The 11,068-nt window shown below is 57.9% G+C and overlaps 1 protein-coding gene across 1 annotated transcript; it reads left to right on the plus strand.

Moving 5' to 3' along the window:
• Positions 1-9: 9 nt before the first annotated feature.
• TMC4 (transmembrane channel like 4) lies at positions 10-10,960 on the plus strand. Its single transcript, XM_036275284.1, has 15 exons — positions 10-88; positions 953-1,163; positions 3,023-3,168; positions 3,429-3,661; positions 3,771-3,892; positions 7,015-7,162; positions 7,877-8,044; positions 8,202-8,365; positions 8,584-8,710; positions 8,928-9,025; positions 9,281-9,461; positions 9,776-9,906; positions 10,006-10,161; positions 10,532-10,610; positions 10,715-10,960. The coding sequence occupies exons 1-15, from the start codon at positions 10-12 to the stop codon at positions 10,781-10,783; spliced, it is 2,112 nt and encodes a 703-aa protein (XP_036131177.1). The 3' UTR covers positions 10,784-10,960.
• The last annotated feature ends 108 nt before the right edge of the window (positions 10,961-11,068 follow it).

The raw sequence follows: 11,068 nt of genomic DNA on the forward strand, positions 1-11,068 counted from the left end.
CCTGGGGCCATGGAAGACAGCCCTGCGTGGGAACCCGAGGTCTGGGGCTCCGCCGGAGGGTGGCCAGCACCATGGGGAGCCAGAGCAGGTGGGGGCCAGGTCAAACCCCTTGGGCTGGCAGAAGACCCCATGGAAGTGGAAAATGGGGGTGGGGGGCAGGAGGGGGAGGGGTTTCAATTCCTATGCTTCTAGACGAGAAGGGAACCTGAGGTTGGGAATCCGGGGTCCCGGGGAGGAGTCTGGGGTAGGGGCTAGAACTCTTGGTATCTGAAAAGTGAGAGGGACCACGTCCCATACTCCTGAATAAAAGGGAAAAGGAAGTTGAAGACTGGACTCCCGGGGCCTGGAGTAGGAGGGGCCTGGCTGGTGCAAACTGGAACGGAGGGAGGAGGGGCCAGGTGCTTGATTCCTGGGTCTGAGGACGCAGGGCTGGGGGCCTGGACCCCTGGGTCTGAGGGAGGAGGGCTGGGGGCCTGGACTCCTGGGTCTGAGGGAGGAGGGGCTGGGGGCCTGGACCCCTGGGTCTGAGGGAGGAGGGGCTGGGGGCCTGGACCCCTGGGTCTGAGGGAGGAGGGGCTGGGGGCCTGGACTCCTGGGTCTGAGGGAGGAGGGGCTGGGGGCCTGGACCCCTGGGTCTGAGGGAGGAGGGCTGGGAGCCTGGACCCCTGGGTCTGAGGGAGGAGGGGCTGGGGCCTGGACCCCTGGGTCTGAGGGAGGAGGGCTGGGGGCCTGGACTCCTGGGTCTGAGGGAGGAGGGGCTGGGGGCCTGGACTCCTGGGTCCGAGGGAGGAGGGGCTGGGGGCCTGGACCCCTGGGTCTGAGGGAGGAGGGGCTGGGGCCTGGACCCCTGGGTCCGAGGGAGGAGGGGCTGGGGCCTGGACCCCTGGGTCTGAGGGAGGAGGGGCTGGGGGCCTGGACTCCTGTTCTCCCAGCCCCCTGCCCTCCTGCCCAGGCCCATCGCTGTCCTCGGTGCTGAATCAACTCCCCAGCGCCGCTTCCCTCCGGTACCGAGGCCCTGGGGTGCTGCCCTGGGGGACGCTGGAGGAAGATGAGGACGGAGAGAGGAACATCCAGACCCTCGCAGAAGCTGCTGAGAAGGACCTGCAGGAACCTCCCCCTTCCCGGGAACTGCCCTGGCCCATGCAGGCCCGACGGGCACACAGGTGAGGCCCACCTCCCACTTGGGCCTCTGTCTCCACCTCCCCCTGCCTCTCGGAGCTGTCTCTCTGGGTCTCCTCTTCCCCGCGTGTACCGCTTCTCTGACTCCAAGGATCCCTGTCCTTCCGTGGCCGGGTCTCACTTCTTCCTCTCACCGGTGCCCTCTCTCCCGCCCAGCCTCTGCCTCCCGCTGTTTCTGCGTGAGATCTGGTGCTGAATGTCCTCTCTGCTTAGTGTCCTGCTCTCCCAGGCCTGCCGCTCTCTACTCCTTTCCCTCCTCCCTCCCCCTGCAGACTGTGCGTGAGACAATTTCCCCACACGACCCAACACAGCTCAACTCCCCCTGACACCACCTACCTGGGGACTCAGTCCCACAAAACTGCCCCCGCTTCAGACACCAGTCGCCAGTCGAGGCCGTCACCTGAGCTTCTTACAGGCTGGCCATAGACCGGCGGTTCCCATGACCCGCTCCTGGGGTTTGATTTGCTGGAGCGGCTCACAGATCTCAGACCTGTGACTCACTGCGTCAGTGGTTGTTGTAAAGGGTATAACTCGGGAACAGCCAGGCAGAGAGATGCAGAGGGCAAGGCGTGGGGAGGGCGGTGGGGCCGAGGTCACCACTCTGCCCAGTCCCCACGCGTTCACCAGCCCGGAGCCCTGTGAGCCCGTCCTTTGGGGTTTTACGAAGGCTTCGCGTGTAGGCACCACTGAGTAAAAAGCATTGGCCACTGGTGACCGAGTCAACTCCAGGTCTTCCCTCCCAGGACAGGGGTGTGGGAGCCAACATTCCAGCCGTCTCATCCCAGGGTTGGCTCCCCTGGCCACCGGACCCCACCCTTAGGTGCCTTCCAAAAGCCACCTAAGTAACACAAGACACCTTAAACGTTCTCAACACTGAGCAGATTCCCAGGATTCTGGAGCTCTGCCCCAGGGACAAGTACAAAGACCAGACATCTATCTATCATTATAAAGCACAATCTCACACCTCCTTCCTTTTTCCTCTGTTCCTTTTTTAAATTGATTTTTAGAGAAAGAGGAAGTGGGGGGGAACGAGAGAGAGAGAGAGAGAGAGAGAGAGAGAGAGAGAGACATTGATCACCTGCCTCCTGCGTGCCCCCTACCAGGGATGGAGCCTGCAACCCAGGCGTGTGCTCTGACTGGGAATCAAACTGGCTTCCTTTCTGTGCATGGGATGACACCCAACCAACTGAGCAACACTGGCTGGGCGTTCTGTTTCTGTTATTTTGTGGGGTTTTTTTGGGGGGGGGGGTGTATGTCTACTTTATGCTGATATTTGCCTATAGAAAAGTGCAGAAAACATGATGGGCAGACTCAAAGAGTTTTCTATAGTGAGAGCCCGGGTGAACCCCACCTAGGGGGAGAGACAACAGTGTAGCTCCCCAAAGCACCCCACGTGCCTCTCCCCTGTCGCCCCCCCCCCCCCACCTCAGGAGAACTTCCCAGACGTACACATGATCACGTCCGGCTCCTCTTCAGAGCTGACCCGCCTGGGTCTGCATCCCTGAAGGGCAGGGTTCTCCTGCCCTTCCTCTGGGGCTTCTGTCAATAGATCCCCGCAGTGGAGGCCTTCTGCCTGGCTGCCCTCGCTCAGTTAACATCACGTGTTTTTTTTTGTTTTGTTTTTGTTTTTTGGTACGTGCCCCTAGTGGGAACCGAACCCGGGGCTCTCTGGTCCGCAGGCCGCTCAACCGCTGAGCCAGACCGGCCAGGGCCACGTGTTTCTTTTTATTGCTTGTAGCGGGTCCGTGTTGGGAGCCCACCACAATGTACTGTTGGGGCATTGCTACGTGTTGGTGGTTTCCATTTGGGAACCTTTTATATTTATGACTCTGTGTTCTCCCAGGCAGAGCCACGCCAGGGACCAAATGGCTCGGGGTTCGAGGTCCAGAGTAGCCTACTGGGCCCTGCTGTTTCGGAGGTCCAAGGAGAAGATTCGAGAAGGCTTGCACACCTTGAAGCCCTGGGAATGGACACTGAAGAGGATTGGGGGTGCAGTGGGGCTGGGGTTGGGATCTTGGGGTGGACCAGATTCCAGGGTCTGAAGGAGGGACTGGGGGCCTGGACTCCTGGGTCTGAGGGAGGAGGGGCTGGGGGCCTGGACTCCTGGGTCTGAGGGGGGAGGGGCTGGGGGCCTGGACTCCTGGGTCTGAGGGAGGAGGGGCTGGGGGCCTGGACTCCTGGGTCTGAGGGGAAAGGGGCCGGGATCAGGATTCAAAAAGGACCCGGGACCTGTCTGCCGCCCCCTGCAGGCCAGTTTGGCGTGGGCACCGAGTCCTACTTCTTGCTACTGCGTTTCCTGCTGTTTCTTAACGTGCTGGCCTCGGTGCTGAAGGTCTGCATGACGCTGCTGCCCACCTGGCTGGACGGGGGTCCCACGGATCCCCCTGGCTCCGGCCCTTCCTCGCCTTGCGGCTCCTACAACCCCCACCCCCAGGGCCTGATTACCTTCTCCTCCCAGCTCTTCAACCTGCTCTCGGGAGAGGTGAGTGCCCGGGGCCCCTCTGGGAGACCCTCTCTGAGGGCCCTGACCCCAGGCCCTGATCGCCACCCCCCAGCCCTACGGTGACCCCGCTGCGCTCTTACCTCCGCAGGGATTTTTAGAATGGTCTCCTCTCTTCTATGGGTTCTACCCGCCGCGCCCGCGCCTGGCTGTCACCTACCTGTGCTCCACCTTCGTCATTGGCCTCCTATCCCTGCTGCTTATCCTGCGCCGGTCAGTGACACCCCGCACGCCCAGACCCCAGACCCGGGGGGGTGCAGTGTGGTCGAAGCCCCCTCGGCAGGATTCCGGAGTCTCACTCTGTGATCCCTTTCTTTCTGCGTCAAAATCCATGTTTAAAATGCTTCCTAAGGGCGCAGGGCCAGGGGACAGAGATGGGAGGTGTCCTCTTCCGGTGGCTAGTGGGGCAGGTATGCTATTAACAAGGAAGCGAGTTCATCACAGTTCCTCTGGAAGGGAGAAGTGCTAACCGAACCGCTTGTCCATTCGTGCATGCAACAAACGTCTGTTAGCAGCTGCTGTGCCAGGCACTGGTCTAGGCAGGAAAGACGGCAGAACAAACTGACCGGCAAAACACAGGAGTACGTAGGAAACAGGTGGGATGGGATGACAGCGGAGGGACCAGTTCCTTTTATTTGTGTTTTGTTGTTGTTGTTGTTGTTGTTTTGGTACGTGTCCCTAGTGGGAACTGAACCCGGGACTCTCTGGTCCGCAGGCCAGCGCTCCAACCGCTGAGCCAAACCGGCCAGGGCTTATTTGTATTTTTAATTTTTTGGTTGATCCTCAGGCGAGGATATTTTTCCATTGATTTTTAGCGAGAGTAGAAGGGAGGGAGGGAGGGAAAGAAAGAGAGAGAGAGAGAGAGAGAGAGAGAGAGAGAGAGAAATATCGATGTGAGAGAGACACATCGATAGTTGCCCTCCCGAATGACGCCAATAAAGACCAGGGGTTGAACCTGCAACCCAGGTATGTGCCCTTGACTGGGAATTGAATCTGAGACCCTTCAGTCCGAGTGCTGACACTGCTCAGCCAGAGCAGATCAGCTTGTTTTAAAAACTATTAATTGATTTTGAGGGAGAGAGAGAGACGTTGGTTTTTTTGTTCCCCTTATTTCTGCATTCATTGGTTGCTTCTTGTATGTGCCCTGACCACCAGGGATTGAACCTGAAATCTTGGTGTATTGGAACTACACTCTAACCAACTGAGCTACTCAGCTAGGGCAGTTCTTTTTTTTTTTTTTTTTTTTTTCTGATTAAGAAAAAAAGTAAAGTGCCCTGGCCTGTTTGGCTCAGCAGTTAGAGCGTCAGACCGAAAATTGAAGTGTCTCGGGTTCAATTCCCAGCCCCGATCAGGTCTTTCGGGAGGCATCGATGTGTCTCTCTCACATCGACGTTTCTCTCTCTCCTTCTCCACATTCCCTTCCACTCTATCTAAAAATCAATGGAAAAATATCCTCAGGTGAGGATTAACAACAACAACAAAGTAAAGGTCTGGGTACCACAGCCTAGCCAGAGTGACACATAAAATGAACCCCATTGAGCCCTGGCCGGTTTGGCTCAGCGGTTAGAGCGACAGGCGTCGGACCGGAGAGTCCCAGATTCGGTTCCTGCTAAGGGCATGTACTTCAGTTGCGCTTGTCCGCGGCCCCAGTCCGGGTCATGTTGGTGGCAACCAGTCGGTGTGTCTCTCTCACATCGATGTTTCTCTCTCTCCCTCCCACTCTATCTGAAGATGAATGCAGAAATGTCCTCGGGTGAGGATAAAGAAAAAAAATTAACCCCAATGATACACCATTTCTCCAACACCTGGTAGGTTTCAGTTAAGTGAGAGAGGAAGAGAAGAAAGGAAGGAGAAAGGAAGGAAGGAAGGGAGGGAGAAAAAAAGAAATGAACTGATTTTGAAAATGTTTAGACAAATTACAAAAATTACTAAAATCCAATGTAGTGTTTCTAATGCTTACTTTGAATTAGCATGTAATTCTTTCAATGTAATGCTTACATTGGCTTTATATAAGTTTTGATGTAATCACTAAAAATAGGGGAGGAAAAGAAGTCAAGACCAGGTAGGAAATATTTTCATCGTTGCGGGCTACATGGGCTCTGTCTGAACTGAAGTCTGCAGTTGCGGGGCGAAGGCAGCCGTAGACCGTCTGCAAGCGAGTGGGTGTGTGTGTGTGTTCCGATAAAACTTTATTGAGAAAAACAGGCTTTGGTCCTGGGAACTGGACCTGGGAACAGGATTGGGGAGCTGAGAGTGCAAAGGCCCTCTGGTGGCCAGAGGTTTGGAGTGATGTGGGAAATGAAAGGCCAGAGGGAGGAGCAGAGATGGGGGGCGGGACAGGATTTGAACTTGGAGAAGTAGGGTCCAGATTGGGTGGGCCCTGGCTGGCTATGCTATGAAGGAACCTAGACTGGACAAACAAGAAGGGAGGGAATCCCAGCTCATCTGCATTCAAAAGAAGGCCCCGCTGGCCCGGGAACAGAGAGCAGGTTCTGAGAGCACAGGTGGAAGACCAGGTGGAAGTCCTGTGCAGTGGTGCATCCAGGGGTGATGGAGGCCTACACCAGGGCAGGGCAGGTGGAGAGGCGTCTCTGCCCAGTTTTCTGTTTCTTTCCTTTCCTTTGGTCTGCTGTCCACCTCCCCAGGTCTTTGCTGCCCTCTCTTTAGTCTCTCTTTTTTTTTCTCTTATTCTCACCCGAGGACATTTTTCCATTTTTTTGTTCAGATAGAGCGGGAGGGAGAGAGAGGAAGAGAGAGAGAGAGAGAAACATCGACGTGAAGGGACACATCGAGTGGCTGCCACCCGCACGACCAACCGGGGCCGGGGACAAACTGCAACCGAGGTACATGCCCTTAGTGGGAACCGAACCCGGGTCTCTCTGGACCGCAGGCCGACGCTCCAACCGCTGAGCCAAACCGGCCAGGGCTCTTTAGTCTCTTTAACACCTCCCCCCTACCCCCACTTCTCTGAGTCTTTTTCCTCCACCTGCTTCTCTGGGTGTCTCCCCTCCGAGGCTCCGACTCCCTCTTTCTAGATCTTTTCCTCTTTCTTATTTAATTTTTTCCTCTGAATCTCTGACGCTTTGGGGTCTCAGCCCCCATCTACATCTCTGTCTCCCCAGGGTCTCTGTCTCTCTCGCTCTGCATCCCTATCTCCTAGGTCTCTACCTCTGTTGGGTGTCTGATCTCCTCGGGGCCTATGTCGGAATCTCTCGGTCGGTGGCTCCCAGGACTCTGACTCTCTCTCCCCAGGCTTAGCGTGTATTTCCCCTCTTTGCCCCTCCTCGCTCCGATTGTCCTGCCACACCCTGTCTCCCGGGTCTCCCATCTCTTAGCTCGGTGCCCGGCCTGAAGCAGACGTTGTTGGCCGAGTCCGGAGTTCTGACCAGCTACAGCCACCGGGTGTTTTCCGCCTGGGACTTTGGCCTGTGCGGGGATGTCCACGTGCAGCTGCGCCGGCGCCTCATCCGCTTTGAGTTGCAGGTGCGTTTAGGGGGCGGGGCCTACAACCGCGCGTTGGGACCCGGGAGGACCGAGCTGAAAGGGCGGGGCCTAGGCCCCCCCGTAAGGGACTTCAGGGGAGACGCTGGGCGGAGCTTTCTCCTTAGGAGGTAGGCCTTGGGGAGGGTTTGGGAGGAGGCCCAAGGTCAGGCCTGAGGTCAAAGGATGCGGGGGTGGGGTGGGGGGCTAGTATTAGGAAAAAGGCGGGGCCTAAAGCTGCTTGATTCAAAATTGAGGAGGGTGTGGCCAGAAAGGGCTTGACCAGAGGAGAGTACTGGGTGTGGCCTAGGAGGGGCGGGGCCTGGAAGGACTGGGCCTGGAGACCTAGTTACCTGGAGGGCCCTAGAGAGGCTGCGACAAGACTATACAAGTCCTTAGAAAGGTGTTGCTACAGCCCTGGCCGGTTTGGCTCAGCGTCGGCCAGCGGATCAGTGAGTCCTGGGTTCGATTCCGGTCAGGGGCACCTACCTCGGTTGCAGTTGGTCCCCGGCCCGGGTTGGGGTCGTGCGGGAGGCAGCCACTGAATGTGTCCCTTTCATGTCGATGTTTCTCTCTCTTCCTCTCTCACTCCATCTGAACAAAAATGGAAAAATGTCCTCGGGTGAGGATAAAAACAACGGAAACAAAAGAAGGGTGTTGCTCCACCACGTGTAGTTGGGGAAACGGCACCCAAGCGGACTTGTTCCCTGGGCTCAGGTGGAGCTGGAGGAGGCAGATGTGCGGCGCAGGGCTGCCGTGCGGACCCTGGGCCAGCACGCCAGGGTGTGGTCGGTGCGGGTGCTGCTCAACCTGCTGGTGGTGGCGCTCCTCGGGGCCGCCTTCTATGGCATCTACTGGGCTACAGTGTCCACCATGCAGCTGAAGGTGCGGAGGGGTCTGGGGAGGGGGGCCGCGGGGCTGGAAATTACATTCCTGGGATCTTAGAGAGGAGGGGTGGCGGGGTTGGAGGCTGGGGGCCCACCTCCAGCATGGCTCCTCCAGGAACCCAGAGCCTCTTGTCTTGGCCCCCCTTCCCTCCCAGAAGTCGCCTCTTGTCAAGAAGATGCTGCTGCTAGAGCTCGGGGTGGATTATCTCTCACCCATCTTCATCTCCGGGGTCAATTTGGTGCTGCCGCCCGTGTTCAAGCTCATTGCGCAGCTAGAGGGCTACACCAGGAGCCACCAGATCGTTTTAATCCTGCTCAGGTTTTCCAGCCTTCGGGGGTGGGGTGGGCTGGGGCGATAATGGGGCCGGTGTGTCGAGGTACCAGCAGAGGAGACACGGAAACCCTGCTTCAACCCCGCCTCTCTGTCACTGAGCCTCCGTTTCTTCATCTGTGAAGTGGGGAGACTCGCGAGCACGCTCTGCACAGGCGGGGCCTGGCACTCGGTCCGGGCTTGACCCCCTTTCTCTCCTTTGCCAGGACCGTGTTTCTCCGCCTGGCCTCCCTGCTGGTCCTGCTCCTGTCTCTCTGGAAACAGATCACTTGCGTGGGCAACGCAGAGGATGAGGCGTGCAAACGCTGTGGCTACAGTTACAAAGAACTTCCGGTGAGGACAGGGGTCCTCAATCCAGACTCCTGGTTTGGGAGAGAGGAGCTAGGGTGCTGGAACACCCTCACCCGAGGACAGGGCGGGAGGAGCGCTCTGAAAAACTGAAGACCTCCAGAGAAAGCATCTCATACGCTCGTGATTTAGAGACTCGGATGCTTGGGCCTCTGGGTGCCTGGGTTCTGAGGTCATCCTCACCCCTTTCTTCCTTCCTCAGTGCTGGGAGACGCGGCTGGGGCAGGAGATGTACAAACTCCTGCTTTTTGACCTGTTGACTGGCTTGGCGATCACGCTGTTCATCCAGTTCCCGCGGAAGTGAGAGCCCCGCCCCTCGCGGTAGCCCCGCCCCTTTAAACCACGCCTCGCCCCTTCGCCACGCCCTTTCTAGTCCCGCCTACGCTCCCTTTCTCGGCCCTAAATCCGCAGACCCCGCCCCTCCGTGTGTTAGGTGGTTACATCCCACTGGCCCCGCCCCTCAAACAGGATCACTTCTGATTGGCGGGTAAAAAGGCGGGGGCGGGGAAACCGCTGGTTGGCACGCCTCTGACTCTTCCCGGCCCCGCCCCTCAGGATGCTCTGTGGTCTCTGTCCCGGGGCGCTGGGTCGTTTGGGGACCCAGGAATTCCAGGTGCCCGACGAGGTGCTGGGGCTCATCTACGCGCAGACAGTGGTCTGGGTGGGGAGTTTTTTCTGCCCTCTTCTGCCCCTGCTCAACACAGCCAAGTTCCTGCTGCTTTTCTATTTGAAAAAGGTGAGGGGTGGGGAGCGCGGGTCTGGAGTTGCAGGTTATTGGGGGAGGGACTGAGGGATGTGACTAGGTCCTAAGGGAGGAGGATGCTAAGGTCCCAGGCTACTGGGTCCTGAGAGAGGAGGACCTGGAAGACTGACTCCTGGATGTGGGAGGAGGGGTTCGAGGGCATCCCAACTTTTAGGTCTGAGGTTCTTCCCCGCCTCCTGGGGACTCCTGGATCCTGAATGAGGAGGGGCCAGGGGCAGGACTCCTGGATGGGGAAACAGACTCTAGCTCAGACGCCTGTGTCTCAGAGTCCCTTCTTCCCTTGCCAGTTGGTCCTCTTCTCCACCTGCTCCCCGGCCTCCCGCACCTTTCGGGCCTCCACGGCGAATTTCTTTTTCCCCATGGTCCTTCTCCTGGGTCTGGCCGTCTCCGCCGTTCCTGTGCTTTATAGTATCTTCCTGTAAGTGTGAGAGGTGCCTGCCTCTCCGTCCCTCCCTCCACCCTCATCCAGGACCCCGACTCTCGGCCATCCTTGAGCTCTTCCTGTCTCTGACTTCAGGATCCCGCCTTCTAAGCTGTGTGGTCCATTCCGGGGGAAGTTGTCCATCTGGGCCCAGATCCCTGAGTTTATTTCCAGACTCCCTCAGATCACTCAGAACTTTCTCTTCTTCCTGGGGACTCAAGCTTTTGCTGTGCCCCTCCTGCTGGTCTCCAGGTAAGGGGACCCAGACTCTTGGGTTTCAGTTTGAACGTGTGTGATCTGGGGGCTCCGATGCCTGCGTCCAAGAGAGGAGGGGGCTGAGGGCCTAAACTCCTGGATCTGAAGACAGGAGAGGGCTAGCTGCCCAAACTCTTGAATCTGAGGGAGGATTCAAGATCCCTCTGAGTGAGGGAACTAAACTCGCGAATGAGGGAGGAGGGGCTGGGGGCCTAAACTCCTGGGTCTGAAGAAAGGAGGGGACTGCTGGCCTGGACTCCCAGGTGTGAAGGAGGGGCGGGGGGTCCAGACCTCTGTTTCTAAGGATCCATACATTGAAGCTATTCTAAGAGCTTCTGGGGAGTGGCTTTTATTCCTGTGCTCTTAGCATCCTGATGGCGTATACCCTGGCCCTGGCTAACTCATATGGACGCCTCATTTCTGAGCTCAAACGGCAAATAGAGACGGTGAGCCAGGCCGGGTCCCGGGAAGGGGTCCTGGGGAATATGGAAAAGAACACAGGGGAGATAAGGTCTGACTCACCCCCGCCTCTCTTTACCCTTTACTCCAGGAGGCGCAGAATAAAGTCTTCCTGGCCCAGCGTGCCGTGGCGCTGAGCGCGGCCAACGGGGCTCCTTGACCTCCCCAGCCTGGCTCAAACCCTTCGTAAGCCTTGGCCACGTCACCTGTAAAATGGGAGAACTGGAGGAGACGGTACTTCCTCCCAGCCCGGGGATTCTGAGATTTTCAGGGACCTGGACGCCCTGACTGTCCAGTGAACCTCATTCTTGTATCAATAAACAGCGGAGTCAGCTTAGCGCTCTTGGAAACTTGCGTGCTGAAGTCGTGGGTGGGAGGGCGAGGCTTTTGCGGGACACGAGCCAATCAAACGTATTGGCCTGGAGAGAATCTGAGAGGCGCCAAT

The sequence above is a fragment of the Molossus molossus genome, unplaced genomic scaffold, assembly GCF_014108415.1.
Source record: "Molossus molossus isolate mMolMol1 unplaced genomic scaffold, mMolMol1.p scaffold_m16_p_21, whole genome shotgun sequence".
In the NCBI taxonomy this organism is placed as follows: domain Eukaryota; kingdom Metazoa; phylum Chordata; class Mammalia; order Chiroptera; family Molossidae; genus Molossus; species Molossus molossus.

Coding starts and splice junctions, on each gene's coding strand:
- TMC4 (XM_036275284.1), top strand. CDS start 10: ATGGAAGACAGCCCTGCGTGGGAACCCGAGGTCTGGGGCTCCGCCGGA. Junction 3,169..3,428: donor GACACTGAAGAGGATTGGGG/GTGCAGTGGGGC, acceptor CGCCCCCTGCAG/GCCAGTTTGGCGTGGGCACC. Junction 3,893..7,014: donor CTGCTGCTTATCCTGCGCCG/GTCAGTGACACC, acceptor CCCATCTCTTAG/CTCGGTGCCCGGCCTGAAGC.